At 42.8% G+C, this 24,074-nt stretch overlaps 1 protein-coding gene across 1 annotated transcript; it reads right to left on the bottom strand.

The window, feature by feature from the left end:
* Positions 1-3,680: 3,680 nt before the first annotated feature.
* On the bottom strand, positions 3,681-21,673 carry LOC137091047 (H-2 class I histocompatibility antigen, Q10 alpha chain-like). Its single transcript, XM_067455155.1, has 6 exons — positions 21,543-21,673; positions 5,323-5,595; positions 4,943-5,230; positions 4,345-4,626; positions 3,917-3,973; positions 3,681-3,813 (listed from the first exon to the last, which is right to left on the bottom strand). The coding sequence occupies exons 1-6, from the start codon at positions 21,622-21,624 to the stop codon at positions 3,722-3,724; spliced, it is 1,074 nt and encodes a 357-aa protein (XP_067311256.1). The 5' UTR covers positions 21,625-21,673; the 3' UTR covers positions 3,681-3,721.
* Between the last annotated feature and the right edge of the window lie 2,401 nt (positions 21,674-24,074).

Here is a 24,074-nt window from a genome sequence, read left to right on the forward strand (position 1 = left end):
CCCTGTGGTCTGTGTGGGTCCTAACACCCCAGTATAGTGATGGGGACACTATACTGTCAAAGAGCACCGTCCTTCGGATAAGACGTTAAACCGAGGTCCTGACTCTCTGTGGTCGTTAAAAATCCCAGGATGTCCTTCGATAAAGAGTAGGGGTGTAACCCCGGCATCCTGGCCAAATTTGCCCACTGGCCTCTGTCCATCATGGCCTCCTAATCTTCCCCATATCCTGATTGGCTTCATCACTCGGTCTCCTCTCCACCAATCAGCTGGTGTGTGGTGAGCGTTCTGGCGCAATATGGCTGCCGTCGCATCATCCAAGTGGATGCTGCACATTGGTGGTGGTTGAGGAGATTCCCCCCTTCTATGTAAAGCGCTTTGAGTGCCTAGAAAAAGCGCTATATATAAAATGTAATGAATTAACGTCATTGGGTTAAAACGGTTCATCGCGCGGAGTTTCATCATTTCTGGAGTCACAGCGCCTCCTTCAGGACACAAACAGCGGCACATCATTTAAAAGTGAAAGTAGTTCTGACGTTTTGTTAGAGTTCTCGTTACACATTTCACCTTCACTATTTAGTGTGCTTCTCAGCCATTCGTCCTGTTTGAGTACACATGGGCTTCATCCAATATACTTGTGTGTTATTTATTTATTTAAAGAATAAGAGTTTAGTAATAATGTGACTTTATTCAAGCAACTTTATTTGAAGGGAAAGACACAAAAAAGTGTCCATTACACATTTTTCCTGCATGTTAAGACCACCGGAGGAGTTTGCTATGGCCTTTACTGCCGGTGTGTCCATGCTGTTTAAACACCAAACTGAGCCTGGATTGTTGATTCTCTCTCCTCATCCTCCAAACCCGCTTTTGTGTAGAGGAATATTTCTTTAATAATAGCTTCTCAACTAGAGCTGTGTTTAAAAACAACACTGTTTTTAACACTTTTTAGTTAACTTCACTTAAAACCGAATAATCTGTACATGTGTGGCAGTTATAAATGAATGTTCGCAGAGGGGTTCAATACCTTTCTACAGGACGTCAGACCTGGATATAAATAGACCCCGAAATAAAGATTTACATAAACACCAACTACGCCACCCCGAGTGATCTCATTCCCGGGGAACAATCCTTAATAATGAAGCAAAGCTCACAGGTTCGTTACGGCTGAGTCAGGTATCAGACATGGGTTGAGTACAAAAAGATAACTTTATTTAAAACCCATTAAACGATTTCAACACACAAACTAATCAAAAAAAAAAAAAAAAAAAAAAAAAAAACCCACTTCAGAAGCGGACACTCCCAAGCAGGATGAACACCATACGTGCACACTCACACCACAGCACACCTCACTGTGAACACGGCACTCAGGAAGGAAACCCACCACCACCACAACACAGGAAGATGCTGGTCATCTGCAGCTAGCTGCCTCAATTCTGAAGGGAAAAATGAAAATAAAAAAAAAAACAGGACAATTTAGAAAAAAAAACAATCATAAATCATACAAATGATAGAAAACTAAATTCACAAGAAAATAACTAAATTCACAAAAACCAGTCCAACCCATCGGAGGTGCCGCATCCAACAACCACACATATTGGTGGACTGGAAACAAAACACAAATTACAGAAAAGATAATTTGAACCACACACACCCACAATAAACCACTTGAAAATCAGATTAATAAACAGATATGCATATAAACAACAAACATCAAAATAAACATATAAAGCAATATCATTTAATTGCAACCAAAGTAAACACAAAAGCAAACACCAAAACGACTGGTGACAGTTAAATGGCTGACTGTTTATTGCAAGCCATTCATGGCTTTGAGTGACTTTTGTTACTCACGAGTGTTGAGTTTCACTAAAAGTCGAAGCACCACGTCACAGGCCCAGAACGGCGGGTCAGCTGATCCTGTACCACTGAAATTGCTACAGACATGCACATGTAAAAAAAAGAATGAAACGCTATGGTGCAGCGAACCCCTCAAACTGCAACAGACGAGCGGATACGCCGATTTAATCCAGCAGTGAATCGCGCACTCGCTCCCCGAATGTCCCAAGAAATCAGTATAAAAGTTCCGATGATGTAAAGCAGAGCAGAAATGCAGAATTCAAACGACCGTTTGGATAAGACCAAAAGCCCACTGCAACGTCCTTTGCACGTTGACCTAAACCTGTTGTTTAAGACAGCATAAGACAGGTTTAACGACCAAGCCCCCAACATTGATACAGTTAAACCAAAACCCAAGCCTACCTGTTATTTGGCGACTCATATGACACAGAAAATGCGGGTTGCACGGGTTTCCATAGAAACGGCTGTTGCCGAAGGCATCCCGAAAAGCTCCTCAGTCCACCCTTTAACGAAATAAAACCCTGAAACCCTGTATGCTGGCCAAACAAAACAGATCACAACGCAATCTCGGACAGCAGTTCCTACCTCTCAGACGTTCACACACGCCCCGCAGGAAGTACGGTGGCTCACTCACAAACGTGGAGGAAGACGTAACATTCGTCGAAGACGTAACGTAAACATAAACCGAATCATGTCCTCATAAACTGCGCACAAACACACACAAATCTTGACAGGCCACTAAATACAGTCCATACCACAGAGACGGACGTCCTGCTGCTGCTGTTTCTCCTGTTCAATTTATTTCAGCCTCCGAATGATTCTGGATCATTATCTGTGATAGCCATGGGTTTCTCCACGCTTGAGGACGTCACCGCTTTGTGCGCACTCGTCATTCTTTAGCTCCGCCCACTCGATACGCCTCCAGGTGCTCGGTTTTTTCCGGAAAGACTCGGTACAGCCCATATTTCTTTTATAAATATAATAAAACTAAAGACTTTTCGGAGATATGAAGGATGCAATACTACTCTATAGGTACTCAAGATTGACATGAGATTGACTGAAACTGAGTGTTTCACCCCCCCTTTAAAAGTTATATTTCCCTTCATGTTGTATAATGATTGTTTACAATTGGATTGCTAAGACATGCATCATAAACACTTTTAATTGTGTTGATATAATTCCTCTATATTTGTATCAATATCTTGCAGTTGATCATGCGTGATTCACACACACACACACACATACACACACACACACACACACACACATGCACACATGCACACACACACGCACGCACGCACGCACGCACACTTCAACATTCAGCATCAAAACACAACAATGGTAGCGATACTAAGTCAGCAGTAAATCTAAAGTAAATGATCAAGTACTCTTTACAGTTTTTAGTCACTAGAACTCTTGTGTAGGTGAACTATACTTAGCATTTATTACCACTACACACTGTACTTTACATGTTTTCTTAGGCAATCGGTTTGCATGCATTTTTAAGTATGACTAATTCGATTTTACAGTGTTACATACTGCAGTCAGTTTGTGGATGGTGTCAAGTGAAAGAAAAAAAACATTACTTTATTTAATTGTTATATCTTTTAGACTTTTTCAGAATATACCCTGCTAAACATGATCTTTCAGTTAAAAAAATATATAGATGTAAAATGTATCTTTTGCAATGTATGTCAAGAGACATTGTTTTGTTAATGTGCATGTCTGAAAAAATGTACTTGATTTTATGATTGAAAATAATAACGTTTGATTCATTACATTTTTTAATGGCTAAGTTTCAATATATTCATACCATTCAATTTGAGTTGAATTCATACAATTACATTTTCAGTTTTAGCAAAGTGCTTCAAAATATCCAGAATGAATGAAATATGAGAGAGAGGTAAAATATGAAAACAGTTGCACTGATGTCTGAAGCTTCAGCAGAACTCGATTTTCCTGTTGGAGAAACAGTGAAACGTCAAATCTCCAGTCCTGAATCTGCTGGAAATTTAACTGATAAATGACAAAGCTTTTTTTATTAAGAGTAGTGAAGACATACCATCAGACTCCTGCTTAGAGGAAGGCTCTTTATCTGTATTGGCATTCAGTGATTCAGCTGGAAAACCACTGCAAAATCTGAATATTTGAATATCTGGAAGAAAAAAAAAACATTACAATATAATAATTGAATTAATGCTTTCAGTTTGCCTACCTAGTTTCAGTAAAATTGGTAGTTTGAGCCCTTTTTTTAAAGAGAGACATACCATCAGACTCCTGCTTAGAGGAAGGCTCTTTATCTGTATTGGCATTCAGTGATTCAGCAAGAAAATCACATTAAAATCAAGAGTTTAGTGGCAGTGCTATTCTCAGACATAGTATTTCATGAATAAAGCTGAAACAATATCTGAATATTTGAATTCTTAATAATATCTGAAAAAAGCATTGCAATATAATAATTTCAGTAATGCTTAATTAATGTTTGCCAACCTAGTTTGACGGTAATTGGTTCTTTGAGGGTTCTGTGGGACACAAAACAGTCATAATCTGCTCCATCAGCCTTAATCTCCACACTCTTCCTCATCTGGAAGGATCCATCATGGTTTGGTCGGATTCCTGAGAATTCAATCTCATTTTCAGGCAGAGATGAGCGATATTTCCTAATGGTCATCTCCATGTCTTTGGGGAAGAAGCCAGTGGCCAGACAGGTGAGTTTCAGCTTGGATTTCTCCCTGATAGACTTCTTTGCAAACACATGAACATCTGGAGGAGCTGAAAACACAGGAATCATCTCTGTATGAAACATGCAGATAATAAAGAAATACAAACACATTTAAGCCTCATTCAGTCTGTCTGTTCAAATAAACGGCAAAATAAATCACATTAAATGTCAGGCGTTGTTATAGGAAACATGCTGGAAGTCAATCGAGAAACAAGGTTGTGTTGTTGCAACTAATAGCAGGTATGAGCAGAAAATTACAATATTACAAAATACACATTGTGGACAGTGCATGATTTAGGATCAAATTACATTCGGATGCACGGATAATCAGATTTGGACTTAAAGTGTGAACACAGCTAAACTCACAGCCGTTTCTGAGCTCCTCGTCTCCATATTCTCTGAATTTGTTGAGCCAGTCCACACACTCTTTCTCCAGGTAGCCTTTGGTGTATTGGTTTAGAATCGGCACATTGTCCCATTTTCTCTTGGTTGGTTGAGCTGCTTCAACTGGAGCGACCCATTGAGACTCTTTATCATCAAAAGACAAGAAGTTTTCTCCATCATAACTGTACTCATCAATGCCTTTGAGAAACGTCACTTTATCTCCCTGCTGCTCAACTTCACATCCGTGTCTCCACTGAAGAACATGAAGATCTGACACGGACAGAGATTGAAATGTTTGTGGTGAGATGATAACAGGATTAATAAAAACCAAACTCAGGTTAAACTGTATGAATGTTCCTCACCTGACTCATTCTGTCTCATGCGGTTCATCAGAATATTGACATTCACATTAAACCACTGTTCTTTGCTCCTTCTCGACTGAGTGCCTTTTTCCCAGTAATCCTCCTGCATTTTCTCTTTCATCCAGTGCTGCTTGGGAATCTTTCTCTTGTCCTTGCTGTTGTAATAGTCGATCTGTCTGTCGTCTAGCAGACCCATAGCAGTGAATTCATAGATGCCCGGCAGATCCACAGGTTTAGACAAGGCCGTGTAAATGTAATACAGCGAGTGTTCCTCTGCAATGAAGAGAAATATAATACCCATACAAAAGCATAAAAGACCTGCACTCTTAAATTATTATTATTATAAAATGTGTATTTTTATTATTTTAGATTAAGACAGTTGGATAATTTTATTAGATTTCAGGGGCTGGTTGTTTTTTGTCACTCATTTGTGGTCACGGAAACTCATTATGTTCAGCTGTGCACCCTCATTATCACCATTAAATACATTTACTTCTGTTCTCAGTTTATTGCCTGGTGTCATCATAATTAAAATGTTTTGTATGTTGTTCTGTTGAATCACCCAGTGGATTTATTAAATATTACTAGTTACCCTATTCTTCATCTTCAAGTGTGTTTAACAACCAGACCCTGACCGAAACTATAAATAAACTCTGAGGAGAAGTAATTTAACACTGGGATTTTTGCTAGAGATTTTTTTTGGTCTAGAGATTTTTTTACCTTTACTTTTTTTGTGTGTTTTTTTGTGTGTTGTTCCAATACACACAAAGAAAATAAACATGTATATCAAAATATTTGTAATTGCAATACTTTTCTGGGTGAAATACTTAATTTTCTGGAAAAATTTCAGGGGTGCCAACACTTTTGGCCATGACTGTTGTTGAAATTTAAGTGCCCCCAACTGAGCAAGCCAAAAGCCAAAGGCGACAGTGGCAAGGAACCAGTGGCGAGGTGGAGAATCAATTGACTGATAGACAACTACTCTGTAAGTGTTTGTAACTTTTCTCATCTGATTGTTTGTTCATTTGTTGTTGGACAAGTGTGTCTGTGTACTGCAGTGGTGTGTATTATTAGTTTTGGTGTATTCTCGCGATGTGTGTGTGGAGGAGTTAGCATTTGTTTGGTCATTGCCATGTTGTGAGTGAGCGTTTGTTGGGGGCGTTCCCTGCTGCTTTCAAAAGTAATATATTGGTAAATATATTTTCCTTTCGTAAGGGTAGTTACTCCATTACACACCTCAGACCACTTTCTCATCACTCTTAACCTGATACTGACTCCTGATACAACACGCACTCCTACACAGATTAGCTTTCGGCGTAATCTACGCTCACTCTCTCCCTCTCGCCTATCCACTATGGTTTCCTCTTCACTTCCTCCACCTGCTCATTTCTCAGCACTGGACACTAACAGTGCTACTGGCACTCTTTGCTCCACTCTAACATCGTCCTTAGACAGTTTTTGCCCCCTTTCATCCAGACAATCCCGCCCCACCCCATCTGCCCCCTGGCTGTCTGATGTTCTCCGTGAACATCGCTCTGGACTCAGGGTGGCAGAGAGGAAATGGCGGAAATCTAAAAACTCTACTGACCTTACCTTGTATCAGTCTCTTCTCTCTTCTTTCTCTACAAATGTCTCCACTGCTAAAACAACATACTACCATAACAAAATCAACAATTGCTCTCGCACATTCTTTAAAACATTATCCTCTCTCCTTTGTCCTCCTCCTCCCCCTCCTTCATCAACTCTTACAGCTGATGACTTTGCATCATTTTTCCTCAAACAAAACATCTCTCATCAGCAACCAGTTCTCCTCACCACAAACTGACACGCACATCTCAACAACTAACACGAACACGCTTCCATCCTTCTCTTCCGCTCTCCTAGGCAGATATTTCTAAACTCATCCTTTCCAATCACCCTACTACCTGTCCACTTGATCCTATACCCACTCACCTCCTTCAGGCCATTTCTTCTTCAATCACTCCTGCACTTACTCACATTGTCAACACTTCTCTTCACACAGGAACCTTTCCCACAGCATTTAAGTAGGCTCGGGTAACCCCACTGCTTAAGAAACCCTCTCTGAATCCAGCACTTTTACAAAACTACAGACCGGTATCCCTTCTGCCTTTCATTGCAAAGACACTTGAGCGAGTTGTGTTCAATCAACTCTCTGTGTTTCTTGAACAGAACAACCTCCTGGACAACAAGCAATCCGGCTTCAAAAGCGGCCATTTGACTGAGACTGCCTTGCTCTTGGTAACTGAGGCACTGAGACTGGCAAAAGCAGCTTCCACATCCTCAGTGCTCATTCTGCTGGATCTCTCTGCTGCTTATGACACAGTTAACCACCAGATCCTCCTGTCACCACTTAAGAAGACGGGGATCTCAGGAACTGCTCTCCAGTGGTTCAGGTCTTACCTTTTGGTAGGTCCTGCAGGGTGTCATGGAGAGGTGAAGTGTCTAAGTCACATCATCTAGCTACTGGTGTTCCCCAGGGCTCAGTGCTTGGACCACTTCTCTTCTCCATCTACATGTCATCATTAGGCTCTGTCATTCAGAAACACGGCTTCTCCTATCACTGCTATGCTGATAACACTCAACTCTACTTCTCATTTCAACCAGATGATCCTACAGTCAGTGTTCATATCGCTGCCTGTCTGACAGACATTTCTGACTGGATGAAGGAGCATCACCTTCAACTCAATCTTGCAAAGACAGAATTGCTTGTTTTCTCAACCAACCCAGCACTTCATCAAAATTTCTCCATTCAGCTTGGTTCATCGACCATAACTCCATCCAGGACAGCCAGGAACCTTGGAGTTGTGATTGATGACCAGTTAAACTTCACTGACCACATTACTGCAACAGCCCGGTCCTGCAGATTTGCTTTATACAACGTTAGAAAGATTAGACCCTTCCTATCAGAACAGGCTGCACAACTCCTGGTTCAAGCTCTTGTTCTCTCCAGACTGGACTATTGTAATGCTCTTCTGGCTGGGCTTCCAGCATGCACTATCAAACTCTTGCAGCTGATCCAGAATGCAGTGGTGAGAAAGGTCTTTAATGAGCCGAAGAGAGCCCATGTCCCGCCTCTTTTCATCAGACTGTACCGGTTGCCAATGGCTGCTCGCATCAAATTCAAGGCACTAGTTCTCGCCTACAAAACAGCCACTGGCTCTGCACCAATATACCTAAACTCGCTTGTTCAGACTTACACACCCTCCAGAAGCTTGCGTTCTGCGAGTGAGCGGCGCCTCGTGGTTCCATCCCTAAGAGGCATGAAATCGCTCACTGACATTTTCCTGGACCGTTCCCACCTGGTGGAATGACCTGCCGATCTCAATTTGTGCTGCCGAGTCTGTAGCCATTTTTAAAAAAACATCTGAAGACACATCTTTTCCAATTGCACATGACCAATAAAGAATAGCACTTAATTATCCATTAAAAAAAATTGTCCCCCCCCAAAAAAAACAATTGTGTACTGTGCTTAATTAAATGATGTTTCTTAAAAAACTAAGTTCGGGAGAAGCACGTTCAAATGATCTACCTAATCATGTCATTCCAACCAGCTGTCAACAATCAGTAATCAACATGTCTACCAATCAGCTCAAGTGGAGGATCACATAAATACCCCGTCAACTCACCAACGTTCCTTGACAAAGTTTGCAGCATTCTGGCAGGTCACTTTTTCTACCCACGCTGTCAACATGGCTCCACACGCTGCTTGAAGCTATGCTACAATGATAAAAAACTTTCCTTACAAATTCCTAAGCTACCTAAAGCCCCTTTTGGCCGCTTTTCATCAGCATTATTTCAAACCTCAACATCACGGTAAAAGAATTCCTGTTTTTTCCAAAGTGTAATGTGGTCTTTGCCACAATTCAATCAATGAGGAGTCAATTGTTTGAGCAGTGCTCAGACACTGTAAAGAGTGCACACTGCACAGACTTGCAGCAGGACAGCTACAACAGCTCCTGTCCCAAGAAATAGAAATGTATCTTAAATAACATAGTTCTGGCACGCATCAAGCTTTGTTGTGATCTTGCTGCCTCTGTGTACAACAGACAGAAACTTGTCACACACAAAGTGCATTTGCCGTGGTGATGTACAATAAATTTACTCGCTCCCAAAGCGAATGAATGTATCGTGAGGCTAAGTAACTTAAATGTTGTCAATACAGCATAATGATTATTTAAGCCATCTTATATTTTGGAGACAGAAACATACATCACATCTTCCTAATTGTGATTAAACTTTTGAATGTGGCGCTGTGTTGCGTTCAGAATATTACAGTTTCAGAGCATTTACAATCAATGTATGGCGCCAAGTTCTTATGAACCAGGACTGTTTTCTTTATTGTGATTATATTGTAATGTTGTATGCTAAATTTAATAAGAGTTGGACCCAAAGGGGTCTCTTTCAAAATAAGAGTCCCATTATGGTTTTACAAACATGCTTTTCCATTTTGTTCCATCTAACTTTTTCTCCACCACAGAAGCAGTGATGTTCCATCTTCTCCCACAGGAGCTCAGTTTCTCTGGCTAATTTCTCCTCTGCCATAACAGTGCTTTTCTCTCTGCTCCCACAGGAGCTCAGTTTTCTGGCTAATCTTTTTCTCCTCTGCGCCACAGCAGCGCTGTTATCTCTGCTCCCGCAGGAGCTCAGTTTCTCCGGCTATTTTTCTCCTGTGCCACAGCAGTGCTGTTCTTTCTGCTCCCACAGGAGCCCAGTTTCTCTGGCTAATTTCTCCAGTATCCATAACAGTGTGTTTCCTTTTGCTCCCACAGGAGCTCAGTTTCTCTGGCTAATTCCTCCAGTGTCCATAACAGTGTGTTTCCTTCTGCTCCCACAGGAGCTCAGTTTTTCGGGCTAATCTCTTCTCCACTGCTGTAGCAGTGCTGTTCCCTCTGCTCCCGCAGGAGCTCAGTTTCTCTGGCAAATTTCTCCTCCGCCAAAGCAGTTGTTGTTCCCTCTGCTCCCACAGGAGCTCAGTCTTTCTGGCTAACCGTTTTTCCACTGCTCCCACAGGAGCTCAGTTTTTTTTCTGGCTAACCGTTTCTCCACTGCTGCAGCAGTGCTGTTCCCTCTGCTCCCACAGGAGCTCAGTTTTTTCTGGCTAACCGTTTCTCCACTGCTGCAGCAGTGCTGTTCCCTCTGCTCCCACAGGAGCTCGGTTTCTCTGGCTAACCGTTTCTCCACTGACAAAGCAGTGTTGTTCTTTATGCTTCCTCAGGAGCTGAAGAAAATCAGCATTTGGTCCTACCCATTGCAATGTTTGAGAATGAAATTTATCCATCTGACGAAGATCCTCTACAGCATCCCACAGCTGCAAGGAGCACCACAACCCAACAAGACACCGTGACTGAATCTCCAGCAACACAGCGTGGCCGACGGCCCAGCCGAGCCACATCCCGTACACCGAGACTCGGAGGCTTGCCATCGCCTCCACCTTCAAGACATCCACCATCTCCAGCTTCCTCCTACTCCTCAGTACAACCTACGATTCCAGCAATAGAGAAATGGACCGTACTAGGGATAAGACAAGTGCTAATCAGTGTTGATGATAATTTTTCCAGAAGAATTAATAAAGCCAAATTATACAACCTGTACGTGTCAATTCAAGCAGCTTCTCCATCTCCAAAATCCACTCCACCTTCCAAAACTACAAACAGGTCAAGGAAACATAAGGATCCGAACTCACGCTCTCAAAAGACCCCTTCTCCCACAGAACTGGTTCTTCCTCGAGCACCAGGCCACTGCAGCAGGCCCTCAGCTAGCCCGGGCTGCGCCCCAGTTCCAGCCACCGCTGCCATCATCGCCGCCACCCAGCCCAACTCATCTCTCTGCTCCGCCGAGCCAGAGACCGTGGGTGTTTCCAGCATTGCACCTCAGGTTACAATACCAGTTTCTTCTGCCCCAGGCAATCCTTTAAGCGTAAGTACGCTTCCGCCAGCAGCTCAAGCTTTGTATCACAGCCTTTTCCTGTCACTTTTTCTAACCCCTTCCCTTGGCCTGCAGCCCCACCATCAAACTCTAGCGCGAGGCTGCCTCCGCTAGAGGTGCAGGCCCAGCTGCTTTTTGTCCTCCTTAGCTTTCCTCTTTCCCCTTTTTTCCCATTCCTCCTTTGTCGGGGACCGACCGAAACGAGAGGTTGCCTTCGCAAGCGGTTTTCGGCCCCTGGTTTCTATCCGCCTAACACTTTTTTCCAAACTAGTGCTCCATTCACTCTGTTTTCTGCAACACAGATGCCCTTCCCGCCGTATGCTACAGCCTTGGAACTGCCCCCTGTCGCCAGCAACATTAGAGCACAGATCCTCACAGAAATTCAGGCTGTTGGCGCCAGAGGCGGACCCATTCCCAACCCCAGTACCAAAGTATTGAGAGCTAATATTCCCATAAACCACCCATTGAGACCCCTCATTGACGCGTCTCTCAATTCCATCCTTCAAGCTGTTTCCCCCAGAACCCTTCAATCCTACCTAACTGCATGGAAGTGTTTCAAGTCTTTTCACTCCATATACAAGCTGAATTTTCCAGATTATTCTTTGCTTACCATCACTTCATTCATATCTTGTTTCAACAGCATCAAGAACCTCCAAGTCAGCTCCATCAAGGGTCATCTAAGCTGAATTCAACAAACTTGTGTTTGGTCTGCCCTCTCCAGAAATAACCAATTCACAAACATCCATGCTCATCAAAGGCATCCAAAAAAAAAAAAAAAAAAACTCAACCCACCCACCCAGACAACCAATAACTCTAGACATACTTACCAAATGTATCTCCACCCTCCGCCAAGGCTACCACTCCACCAATACTGCCCGCACTCTGGATGCAATGTTCATATTGGCTTGCTCCGGTTTTCTCAGAAGCTCAGAAATTACCATCACGTCCACCTTCAACCCAAAGCTTCATCCTATAATTTCAGACCTAGCAGTGCTAGATGACGAAACAATCTCTTACTTCATCAAACAAAGCAAGACGGATCAAATGAAAAAAAAAAGGGCAATCCATTTACATTTTCAACCTTCCATCACCAATCCAGCCGTATCAATCCATTTTAGCCAACCTACATTTCAGAAGTTTGCAGACTAAACTTTTATCTGAACCACTCTTCACAGACGATGCTAACCGCCCTGTCACACGTTTCTGGTTCCAAAAACACCTCAAGTCTATACTGATTCTATCCGGCATCTCGGCAGACAACTTTTCTAGCCATTCATTCCGCATAGGTGCAGCAACCACAACTGCTCAAAAAGGTCTCTCCCAGCACCAGATCCAAAAACTTGGTCGCTGGTCGTCAGAGGCTTTCAAGAGCTACATCCGCTCCAATTGCTCCCACATCAAAGAAGCCCAACAGACCCTCATCAGCTAAAATTGTTTCAGCTTCAGCTTGTTTCCATACACTCAATCCTACAGGATCACCACATCCACTCCAATTCAACATCACCAAATTCACTAAATGAATCAATAATATTCACTGCCGTAGCAGCATCTCTCCAGTCACTCCCGCAGGAACCCACCTCAAATTTTTCACTGCAGCAGTGTTATCTCCTCCGCTCTAACAGAAGCTCAGGATTCTCCATCCAGCTGGCTCTCACTGCCGCAGCAGTGTTATCTCCTCCGCTCTAACAGAAGCTCAGGATTCTCCATCCAGCTGGCTCTCACTGCCGCAGCAGTGTTATCTCCTCCGCTCTAACAGAAGCTCAAGATCCTCCATCCAGCTGGCTGTCACTGCCGCAGCAGTTATCTCCTCCGCTCTAACAGAAGCTCAGAATTCTCCATCCAGCTGGCTGTCACTGCCGCAGCAGTTATCTCCTCCGCTCTAACAGAAGCTCAGGATTCCCCATCCAGCTGGCTTTCACTGCCGCAGCAGTGTTATCTCCTCCGCTCTAACAAAAGTTCAGGATTCTCCATCCAGCTGGCTCTCACTGCCGCAGCAGTTATATCCTCCGCTCTAACAGAAGCTCAGGATTCTCCATCCAGCTGGCTTTCACTGCCACAGCAGTGTTATCTCCTCCGCTCTAACAGAAGCTCAGGATTCCCCATCCAGCTGGCTTTCACTGCCGCAGCAGTGTTATCTCCTCCGCTCTAACAAAAGTTCAGGATTCTCCATCCAGCCGGCTCTCACTGCCCCAGCAGTTATCTCCTCTGTTCTAACAGAAGCTCAGTATTCCCCATCCAGCTGGCTTTCACTGCCGCAGCAGTGTTATCTCCTCCGCTCTAACAAAAGTTCAGGATTCTCCATCCAGCCGGCTCTCACTGCCCCAGCAGTTATCTCCTCTGTTCTAACAGAAGCTCAGTATTCCCCATCCAGCTGGCTTTCACTGCCGCAGCAGTGTTATCTCCTCCGCTCTAACAAAAGTTCAGGATTCTCCATCCAGCCGGCTCTCACTGCCGCAGCAGTGTTATCTCCTCCACTCTAACAAAAGTTCAGGATTCTCCATCCAGCCGGCTCTCACTGCCGCAGGAGTGTTATCTCCTCCGCTCTAACAAAAGTTCAGGATTCTCCATCCAGCTGGCTCTCACTGCCACAGCAGCGTTATCTCCTCCGCTCTAACAAAAGCTCAGGATTCTCCATCCAGCTGGCTCTCACTGCCGCAGCAGTATCTCCTCTGCTCTAACAGAAGTTCAGGATTCTCCATCCAGCTGGCTCTCACTGCCGCAGCAGTGATATCTCTTTCGCTCCATTAGAAGCTCAGTATTCCCCATCCAGCTGGATCTCACTGCCGCAGCAGTGTTATCTCCTTTGCTCCAATAGAAGCTCAGCATTCCCCATCCAGCTGGCTCTCACTGCCGCAGCAGTATCTCCTCCGTTCTTACAGAAGCTAAGCTTTTCCATCCAGCTGGTTTTCACTGCCGCAGCAGTGTTATCTCCTCCGCTCTAACATAAGCTCAGGATTCTCCATCCAGCTGGCTCTCACTGCCGCAGCAGTGTTATCTCCTCCGCTCTAACAAAAGTTCAGGATTCTCCATCCAGCCGGCTCTCACTGCCGCAGCAGTATCTCCTCTGCTCTAACAGAAGTTCAGGATTCTCCATCCAGCTGGCTTTCACTGCCGCAGAAGTGTTATCTCCTCCGCTCTAACAGAAGCTCAGGATTCTCCATCCAGCTGGCTCTCACTGCTGCAGCAGTGTTATCTCCTCCGCTCCAATAGAAGCTCATTATTCCCCATCCAGCTGGCTCTCACTGCTGCAGCAGTGTTATCTCCTCCGCTCCAATAGAAGCTCATTATTCCCCATCCAGCTGGCTCTCACTGCCGCAGCAGTGTTATCTCCTTAGCTCCAATAGAAGCTCAGTATTCCCCATCCAGCTGGATCTCACTGCCGCAGCAGTGTTATCTCCTTCGCTCCAATAGAAGCTCAGCATTCCCCATCCAGCTGGCTCTCACTGCCGCAGCAGTATCTCCTCCGTTCTTAAAGAAGCTAAGCTTTTCCATCGAGCTGGTTTTCACTGCCGCAGCAGTGTTATCTCCTCCACTCCAATAGAAGCTCAGAATTCCCCATCCAGCTGGCTCTCACTGCCGCAGCAGTATCTCATCCGTTCTAACAGAAGCTAAGCTTTTCCATCCAGCTAGTTCTCACTGCTGCAGCAGTGTTATCTCATTCGCTCCAGCAGAAGCCCAGTTTCTCCAACCGACTTTACTGCAAAACAGTGTCATCTCCTCCGCTCCAACAGAAGCCAGTTCCTCCACCCAAAGGCCTCCACTGCCACAGCAGTGATACCGCCTCAGCTCCCACAAGAGTTCAATTTTTCCATTCAACTTGCTTGTACTGCCGCAGCAGTGATTTCTCCATATTTCCGCAGGAGTGTCAGTTCTACGTCCAACCTGGCTCACTGGTTTCGAAAAACAAGTTAAAATGGCTCGTCTCCACGGCTGCAGCAGTATCGACAACTCAGCTCTCGCAAAGCCCGATACTCCATTGAAACTCGTTTCAATACCACAGCAATGTCGTAATCTCCATTCCCACAGGAGCCCAATCATCCGTGCAAATTGTTCGTTTGGATAGTTGGAAAGCAAGTTGAAACATCTCGTATCCTCTGCCGCAGCAGTTATAGTCAATTTCGCTCCCGCAGGAGCTCTGATACGTCTTTTCAAAACCTGTTTCACTGTCTCAGCAGTCTCACCTTCTCCCCCCCACAGGAGCCCAATTCTCTGTACAACTGGGTCTTCGGATAGTTTGGAAAGCAGATTTAAAAGGGCTCATCTCCACTGCCACAGCAGTATCACCAACCTCACTCCCGCAGGAGTTCTGTTCCTCCATCCAAACTTGTCCCACCCCCACAGCAGTGTCATCTTCTCAACTCCTACAGGAGCCTAATTCTTTGTACAGCCAGCTCATTGGATACGTTTGAAAGTATGCTGAAACAGCTCGTCTCCACTGCCACAGCACTGCTATCTCCTCTTGCCTACACGCAACCACCCCAGCTGACTACCAACGAGGTTCACCTTTCTGATATCACGACCATACAAACCTCAGACAATAATGAACAAGATCTCCCGATCCAGTGACTATCCCCCCCTTCGATTGGCACAGCACCAGTTCATGCTCTGCAACTTTTGGGGGGCATCAACATCATTTACTGGCTGCTGTCCTATGCTAGTAGCCATTTTTTGGGGGAGTACTCTGGGTTCGGGCCAAATACCGAGCTCGGAGCCCTCTCCTCGGACAGCACACCAAATACGCATACCATTTGTTCTATCTGAATTATTTGTAAGTGTGAACTCGTGAAATGATGTTTCTTAAAAAACTAAGTTCGGGAGAAGCACGTTCAAATGATCTACCTAATCATGTCATTCCAACCAGCTGTCAACAATCAGTAATCAACATGTCTACCAATCAGCTCAAGTGGAGGATCACATAAATACCCAGTCAACTCACCAACGTTCCTTGACAAAGTTTGCAGCATCCCTCCACCACCCCTTCTACCTCACACGCACCCGGTTAACTTTCCTAACCAGAAATACGGGGGGAGTACTCTGGGTTCGGGCCAAATACCGAGCTCGGAGCCCTCTCCTCGGACAGCACGCCAAATACGCATACCATTTGTTCTATCTGAATTATTTGTAAGTGTGAACTCGTGAACTGAGACTTCTTACAGCTCTTACAGGTTGTTGGCCTTGTTTGTTTCGTTGCTTTTATTGCTCTCCCCTTTTTTGTAAGTCGATTTGGATAAAAGCTTCTGCTAAATGATTAAATGTAAATGTAACCAAAACTCCTTCAGGGCCAGAATGGAGAAAAAACCTTGGCAGAAACCAGGCTCAGTCAGGGTGCCAGTTCTCCTCTGGCTGACAAACAAACAGTGTATGATATTGATTCTGGCAACAATACAGGTCATTAGATAAATAGATATTTGAAAGATTGGAGTTGTCAGGCCAGAGACGTGTTAATTAAGGATGTTGTGATGATGCAGCATTTACAGGGAGGAGTTTAATTAACACAGGCGCTGCAGACAACCAGAGAAACTAGAACCAAGAAGAGATCTCTCTCAACATCACCACTGATAATTAGAACAAAGTTCCCCTTCCAAGAACTGCCATACAATGGAAGAATGAATGGCCACAACCCAAAACGTGACGTGAGCCTTCACCACAGAACTCTTCCCTGCCAACAAAAGAGCTCATTTAAGCACACTCCAAAGCTGCACAGAAGATGACCTTTAAAGGTTTTGACAAGCTTGTTAAGAACATCACCCAGTTCAACCCAAACTCCACGGAGGGCCACGAAATCCAGGACTACCTCCGATATATTGACTTCAGCCTAGAGAGGAGATTTCATGTGACTGACAGAGACAGGTTATAACTCCTCAGAGCCACATCCAGTCGCGATACACAAAGCTTTCAAGACTGGCAATCTGTTCACGTAAAGCACAACTACCAGCCACTACGTGAGACATTTATTAAAGAATTTATAGGTCCAGAGTCTGAACATGGACTGTTAATTCTTGTAAGGTTCACAGAGACTCCAAAAGCCTACTAGAGCCAATTCCAACAAGCCTGATTTGGTAAACATAATGAACCTGAACTTGAAGAAGATGTGAAATTCAAAACCCTCTTCCTAAGAAACATGTATACCCTGGGGTGAGTAATCTAGGCATCATGGCCTGCCCAGATACAATAACAATCCAACAGCTATGTGACCTGACACACAAGGCCTAAATCAAATAATAGATGTCCTCAGAGAAAGATTTGAAAACATCCACAGTGTCAAATTCCATTAGACCAAATGCCATGACACCCAGAGGCATGACAACACCACAGTCCATCCTAAAGAGCACAGATAACTTGACATCCATGACAGCTACCACATCAACTGCTGGGAAAAAAACATGGGACTAGCCACACTTCTCAAGAAACCCAAAAGATAGAAACAACTGGGAACCTATCTGGACATCCAAAGGTCATCATGTCATATGATGACCTTGGTCTCTTTTTAATTGTAAAAATCTGCTGTAAATAAGGCTGTGGAGGATATTTCATGAAGTTACAAGTGTAAATGTAACTTTAGAGCTACCAACGCTTATTTGGTAGGGGTGTAAAGTTTCGTTTTAACAACGATTCAATTCGTATCACGATTTGAGGTTGTTGATATACGATTTAAGGACAATATTGGTTAATTTAGAACGATATGATCCAAAACGATTCAGTGACTTGAAACCGATCCAGTAACTTTTTAGACAAAAATTTAAATAATTTAAATAAGCGTGTTAAAACGAATCGTTACACCCCTATTATTTAGAGTATTTGCACCTGTGAAGTTATAATGTGTTATAATTCCATGAGTAATAACTTTTGATCCAAGTGGCGGATTATTATGTCCTTGAACTCTTTTTAATTGTGTCTATCTACCGGGGCAGTACACTAGAGGACTGCATTGGGATTGAGTCCCGCCGGGTCCCGCGGGACCCAACGCAAATCTTGCGGGAGCGGGCGGTTTGAATTTTGCTGCGGGCGGGAATGGGTGGCTAAAAAAAACACAGCGGGATAGGGAGGTTGCCTAGCACCATGATGGAGATGTCAATAGATGATGTAGAAAAGAACTAAGCAAGGAAAGTCTGACATTTGGAGAAGTTTCTAAATTTTTTGTGATACAATCGTGAATCGACTCCCTGATTTATAACGGTTTGAATCTTCATGAAGCAGTGTTTTCAAATCTGCTATCGCTATAGAAATCGTTATTTCATTTTTTCTTGATGCTTTATAATATTAATATTGAACCACTGTACTCACATGAGCTGATTTAACCTGTTAAGCTGAATCCCAACTTTTGAAAAAGTCCTAAGAAATGCATACTCAGACTAAAACAAATACAGTTTGTCAATCCTTTGCACTAAAAGCAAAAATAGCTATAATAAGCTTCAAAGTTTTGTAAAGTTATTAGAAATGTATTTGTATGAAATATCTTTATGAAAATAAAATTGAAGTGGGCCTTGGAGAAATCTAGAAATGCACTACAGCTAAAGCCACAAGTCTGACCATGTTATATTTCAGATCTGAAGATGATAAGTCTAAAACTCTGAATTTTATTAAACGTTTTACAAGATCGTTTCATGTGATTTTATTTTGAGATATCTCTAAAATATCAACTGATGTTTATTGCCATGTCTTCTGAGCTTTCATTCAGTGTATTGCCTCTATTGTTTAGAGGTGCAAACTGCCCCATTTAGTTTGTCTCCCCGGCACACATTCGCACTTCTGCGGACTGGTTATGGCTCTAATTATTATTCTTTTGTCTGCATTATAATCACTAAAGATTCTCTATTCAAACTGTTCTATTCAAACCTCATTTCTAAATCAAACCTCTCACTTTACCTTCCCTGACTATCAAATGCATTTCGTCCAAATAAGCATTTCAGTAGTTTGACATTTAGGAAATGTATTTGCTCAGTGGCAGTTCTTTTATATATTTGTTTGATGTTCTTGTGTTTCGATCGCGGCTTTTAAATGTTATGAGAGAACGGTTAATTTACGAATGTGTAGTGTAGCCTAGTTTTGATCACTTTATTAAAAGTGGTGGCTGTGTACCGACTAGTGTCCTGCCCTTTCCCAACCCGTTAATTTTTTTCCGGTCTATGGTTTACACACACATTGAAGATTCGACTATCGGTCGACCATAGAGAGATTCGAAAATTCTGATTCGAATGTGTAAATCCTTAGTTGGGGAAACCCCTAATGATTATACATAATCAGCCTGGGGCATAAGCAGCCCCGACTGAGTCTGGTTTCTACCAAGGTTTATTTTTCTCCATCATGCCCTGATGGAGTTTTGGTTCCTTGCCACTCTCGCCTTTGCAAAAACACACTGAGATCAAGAATCACCAAAATGCTTTGTGTTGCAGTGCATGATGGGAGCCACCAGTCAAAATGCATCCATGGCTCCCATCATAGCCTGACAAGCCAGACCCACATCAAGATGTTTGGTCTGGAAACTCACCATAAACAGGGCTCAATCCGAGGGGCGGGATAAACGGTTGTCTTTCAAACTCCCTCTGCACGCGATAGGATAGCGCTACACCAACCAGAGCAACGAAGGGGAAGCAGAGCTCGCTGACAGATTAAACTTTCGCCGTATCCGGTCGGCTAAACTCCGAACACATCTTCCCTTTTTAAGAATGACTTCAGTGCCGTTCTTTTCTCAGAGAAAAGCTTAACTCCAAGTCTTCCAGAATCGCAGTCAAAGCTGATTCGAAAGTCCGCCACCGTTCGCCAGTTTCTGTGTTTACTAGAAGCACGCAAACGCAACTCGGCCGTCGTCATTATGGCCCCGCACGCCGACTCTATACACGATGTGATTGGCCCGTCCAGATTGTGAGGAATACAGCTCAGAAGGGTATTGAGAGTTCCTAGATGACACTTGCGGGCAGATTAGATTTGCTGCCGCTAGGGTGCCTCTAGATTTCTAGGCTACTCCCATCATGCATTGCAGCATGAATAATGTATGCAGCTGCTTTGTCCTTTATTTTTAATTCTTTATTTTAATATTTTAATTATTATTTTTTCTCTTCTTCCCATTACATGATATGTCACCACCAAAACATATTGGCCCTCATTTATCAAAAGTGCGTACACCAAATTTCCAGTGTACACCTTGCGTACACCCAAACCCACGGTGACCTTGATATTTATCAATATGGACGTTGGCGTACGGCACGCTCAAATCCGCACTGACAAGATATGCTATATGACCCACTGTTAAAAACCACAACAACAACATTCAGTGTTTATTTTTGTGCAACATGAACATCAATGTTTAATTTTCTCAACCTTCACACTATTAACAGTACTCGTTATGTGTGTCCATATTTTGTTTTTGTAGGTGCCTTTAATTCCACTCTTTAAACTCCCAAATAAAACAATTTCGGGTTTTTTTTCCACTTCCCTGGTGATCTCGATGGGCGCGTCTCAATCAACTCACTAGTTCAGTAGTCAGAGCACTGATCAGGGAGTCAGCCCATTGACTTATGTCCTAATCAGTGCCCTGACTAGTGGACTAGTAAGATGATTGAGCGCGCCCGATCTCCACTGTCGGAGAAGTTTCGCTTCTTTGCCGTCTTCTGTTTGTCCATGGCGTAAAATGAGGGCGTGGGGGAGGCGGAGACTTGAATATATAGGGGCGTGTTATTCTAATGACGATCGTTTTCAGCCGCGGGATTTATCAAGGGCAAGTATTGCGTACACCTGGATTGCAGAGGTGCGCACAGTTTCATAAATCAGGCGGTGAGAGGAGTGTAAGCATAATCTTACGCCAACATATAGACCCGTTTCTACGCACGATTGATAAATGAGGGCCATTGTGATGAGGTCATACTTTCTCTTGCCATAACAAAATGTGCTTTAAACTAAAAGTTGGAGCGCCCAGAGAAAAACTGATGTTAAAAACAAAGGGTCAGAGCCCAACTAAAGCCAACACTGATCTCCATAATGGTGACTTTAAACTAGCAATCCATAAAACATTAACATCTAAACATCTGTTAATTCTCAATAAGAGCTTCTGTAGACGTCTGACAGAAAGAAAGTCAAACTGGTTAATAATAAGTGTAATAATGTGTAATGGGTGGACATTATTCTCTTTCCTTCAGTGATTTTGTGTATTATCACCTGGTGACAGCCACTAATGGTCAAATTACATTTCTGGCCTTACAACACCATTTTAAATAATGACACATCCTTGTTAGTTTAACTTTGGTTCTCTGATAAACACAGCAAATAATATTAATTACCTGCTTGAATTGAAGGCAAAGTCCCACGAAGAAGTAAAACACAAAGCAGAGCGAAGATCTTCATCGTGACACTCTTTATCATGACTGAAAGCCTTACATATACTATTTCATGGTTATAGATGCACACTGAAGTGAACTATTTAAATTGTGTTGTAAAAACGAAGACCACAGTGAGAGAAAAAAAAAAAAAACTAAACACTCACACTTTTTGCAAAAGCTGGGTGAAAGTGTGTAGACAGTCACATGACACACTTCTAACTGCAGATGTTTTCTGCAATGATATGTTGTACTGAACACTTTAGCCCTGGATGTAAAAGATAGTAATATATATGAGCTATTAATAAGGTCTTTCCTTTGAAAGCTTTCTATTTCAGATAAAAGCTGTTCTTTTCAACTCTCTATTCATCAAAGAATCCTGGGGAAAAGTGAGCATATTCAGCATATACAACTTTTTTTAAAGTACATATCTCAAGTCTTAACTGTAGCACTGTCAGACTTTGAATATTAACATCTGACCACTCTTGTGGGTTTGCTACTGTTAGTTAAAAACCCTATAACGGTAAAAACATGACAGGAAGACATGAGAAAGCAAAACAGCTACAACTACTAACATTGATAATGGCTGCGTGGATGATCAAGAACTGACAATAGTCCATCGTATTGGTGGCACAGAGGGACCACAAATAAAAATCTGCTGAGGGCCCCATAAAGGCTTGTGCTGGCCCTGAGTATACGTGGTCTGGAAGAGACACACTCTGCAGTGGACTATTTATATCTTGTGGTGGAGTGAGAAAAAAAACAAGTGAGAAAAAAAAACACTGATACTTCTTTTAAAAGCTGCCGCAGGACACACTGTCAAAAACAACCGCAGATGTTTTCTGCAATGATATGTTGTACTGAACACTTAAGCCCTGGACGTAAATGTTAGTAGTATATAAGAGCTATTAATCAGGTCAGCCAATTTAACATTTATTTAGTACAATAAAAAAATAAAAAAACACATTTACTCACTCTTTCTGACTGTTAAACCACTACAGGCACCATGTGACTCACTGACAGCACAGAATGAGGAAGTGAACAAGAAACAAGAAAATGGATAGTTGTGCTTTACATTTCTTATTTGCACATCCTCTAGGCCTTTTCTCATGTTTCAGCTCCACCATCTTAGGATGTGAGGGAAGGACACACATCTGTATCCTCATTTATGGAAATGAGGACGTTAAATAGACGAGTTGCTGCTGAAATTCTAGAGATTTTGGACAAATTTACATAAAATAAAAATCACATAATGGACCGGCACACAAGCTCTGATTTCATCCATTCTGAGGATTTGTATCATGTTTGATGAATTATTATAGTACAGCTGTTCTTCCAGCATCACAGCTGGGCTCTCCAGCTAGCCATATACTCATAAAATTAAATTAAATCATGAATAGTTTTATTGGTGACTAAACAGGGCAGATTAGCATAAAAGAATGCAATTCCATAAAAGCACTGATGTAGTGGACAGTTCTGTGTGTGATCTACTGATGACACACACATTAAAGATCACAGACGCTGCCGGATCATTTCCATCATGACCAACACAATCTACCCGTTAGCGTCTGGTTTAAGATGTGCTTTATTGGGCGGTAACACCAGTACATCAACGAGCACAAACCTTAGTAAACCACCTTGCCTGATTCCTTTAAACACTCTCTTCCTATAAATGTTGTGCCTGAAAGGGAAACTCATCAAACTCATATGCAATAAGGTCAGCCTTCAAAATAAGCCTGTCCATGCCTTTTCAGTGCTAATTTATGACTTACGCCAAAAGAGGGTTTGCACTGATGTAAGCAGCTGTAGATCTGGCCTTTGAACTGTTACTGAGAGTGAAAGAGAGCCGTTTCTCACCTGTCCTCATGGCCTCCTCCACTTCCCGGATGAAGAACACACTCAGATGGGTTTGACCTGGGCTGTCTAACTGGAGCAGCTTCTCCACAGTTTACTTGTTGACCCCACATGGGTTATCCATACATTTATTACAAAATAATTGTCATTTTAATAAAGGCAATAAGCAGCAATATGCGTTCACACAAATAACTTTGTATTGTTTCATTGATATGCACAACGAGTTTGCAATATAAGCTTCTTTAATAACAGACGTACTGAAAATATGCTTATAACTGGTTTTATTAAATAGGCCTTAATTTTATTAAAACATAAATACTATGGCTTGCATGTGTAGATTATAGCTGGGACGTTTTGTAAAATGCCATCAAATCAATAATGTGATTTGTTCATTCTCTTTAACCTTTATTTAACTGATAAAAGTACACAAAAGGTTTTCACTGACCAGTTCAATTGTACTTTATAAATAACATAAAGTACAATTATAGAGCAAACATTGTGAATTTTGAGAGTCAGAGGGCGACATCATTAAAAAAGAAAACTTAAGTGCTGGGACACAGAAGAAGAAAAAATGATTACATCATCCAGATATAAAAGAACTGAATGAAAGCTAAGATTACCAAATATTCGCTCCATGAGCGT

Source organism: Pseudorasbora parva, chromosome 2 (assembly GCF_024679245.1).
Source record: "Pseudorasbora parva isolate DD20220531a chromosome 2, ASM2467924v1, whole genome shotgun sequence".
Taxonomy (NCBI): domain Eukaryota; kingdom Metazoa; phylum Chordata; class Actinopteri; order Cypriniformes; family Gobionidae; genus Pseudorasbora; species Pseudorasbora parva.

What these genes read in the sequence shown, in the direction of transcription:
- LOC137091047 (XM_067455155.1), bottom strand. Translation starts at nt 21,624, where the DNA reads ATGATAAAGAGTGTCACGATGAAGATCTTCGCTCTGCTTTGTGTTTTA. An exon ending in CGAGGAGCTCAGAAACGGCT is followed by an intron (nt 4,627 to 4,942) that starts GTGAGTTTAGCT and finishes CTGTGTTTTCAG; the next exon opens with CTCCTCCAGATGTTCATGTG. An exon ending in CTCTAAGCAGGAGTCTGATG is followed by an intron (nt 3,814 to 3,916) that starts GTATGTCTTCAC and finishes TTTCTCCAACAG; the next exon opens with GAAAATCGAGTTCTGCTGAA.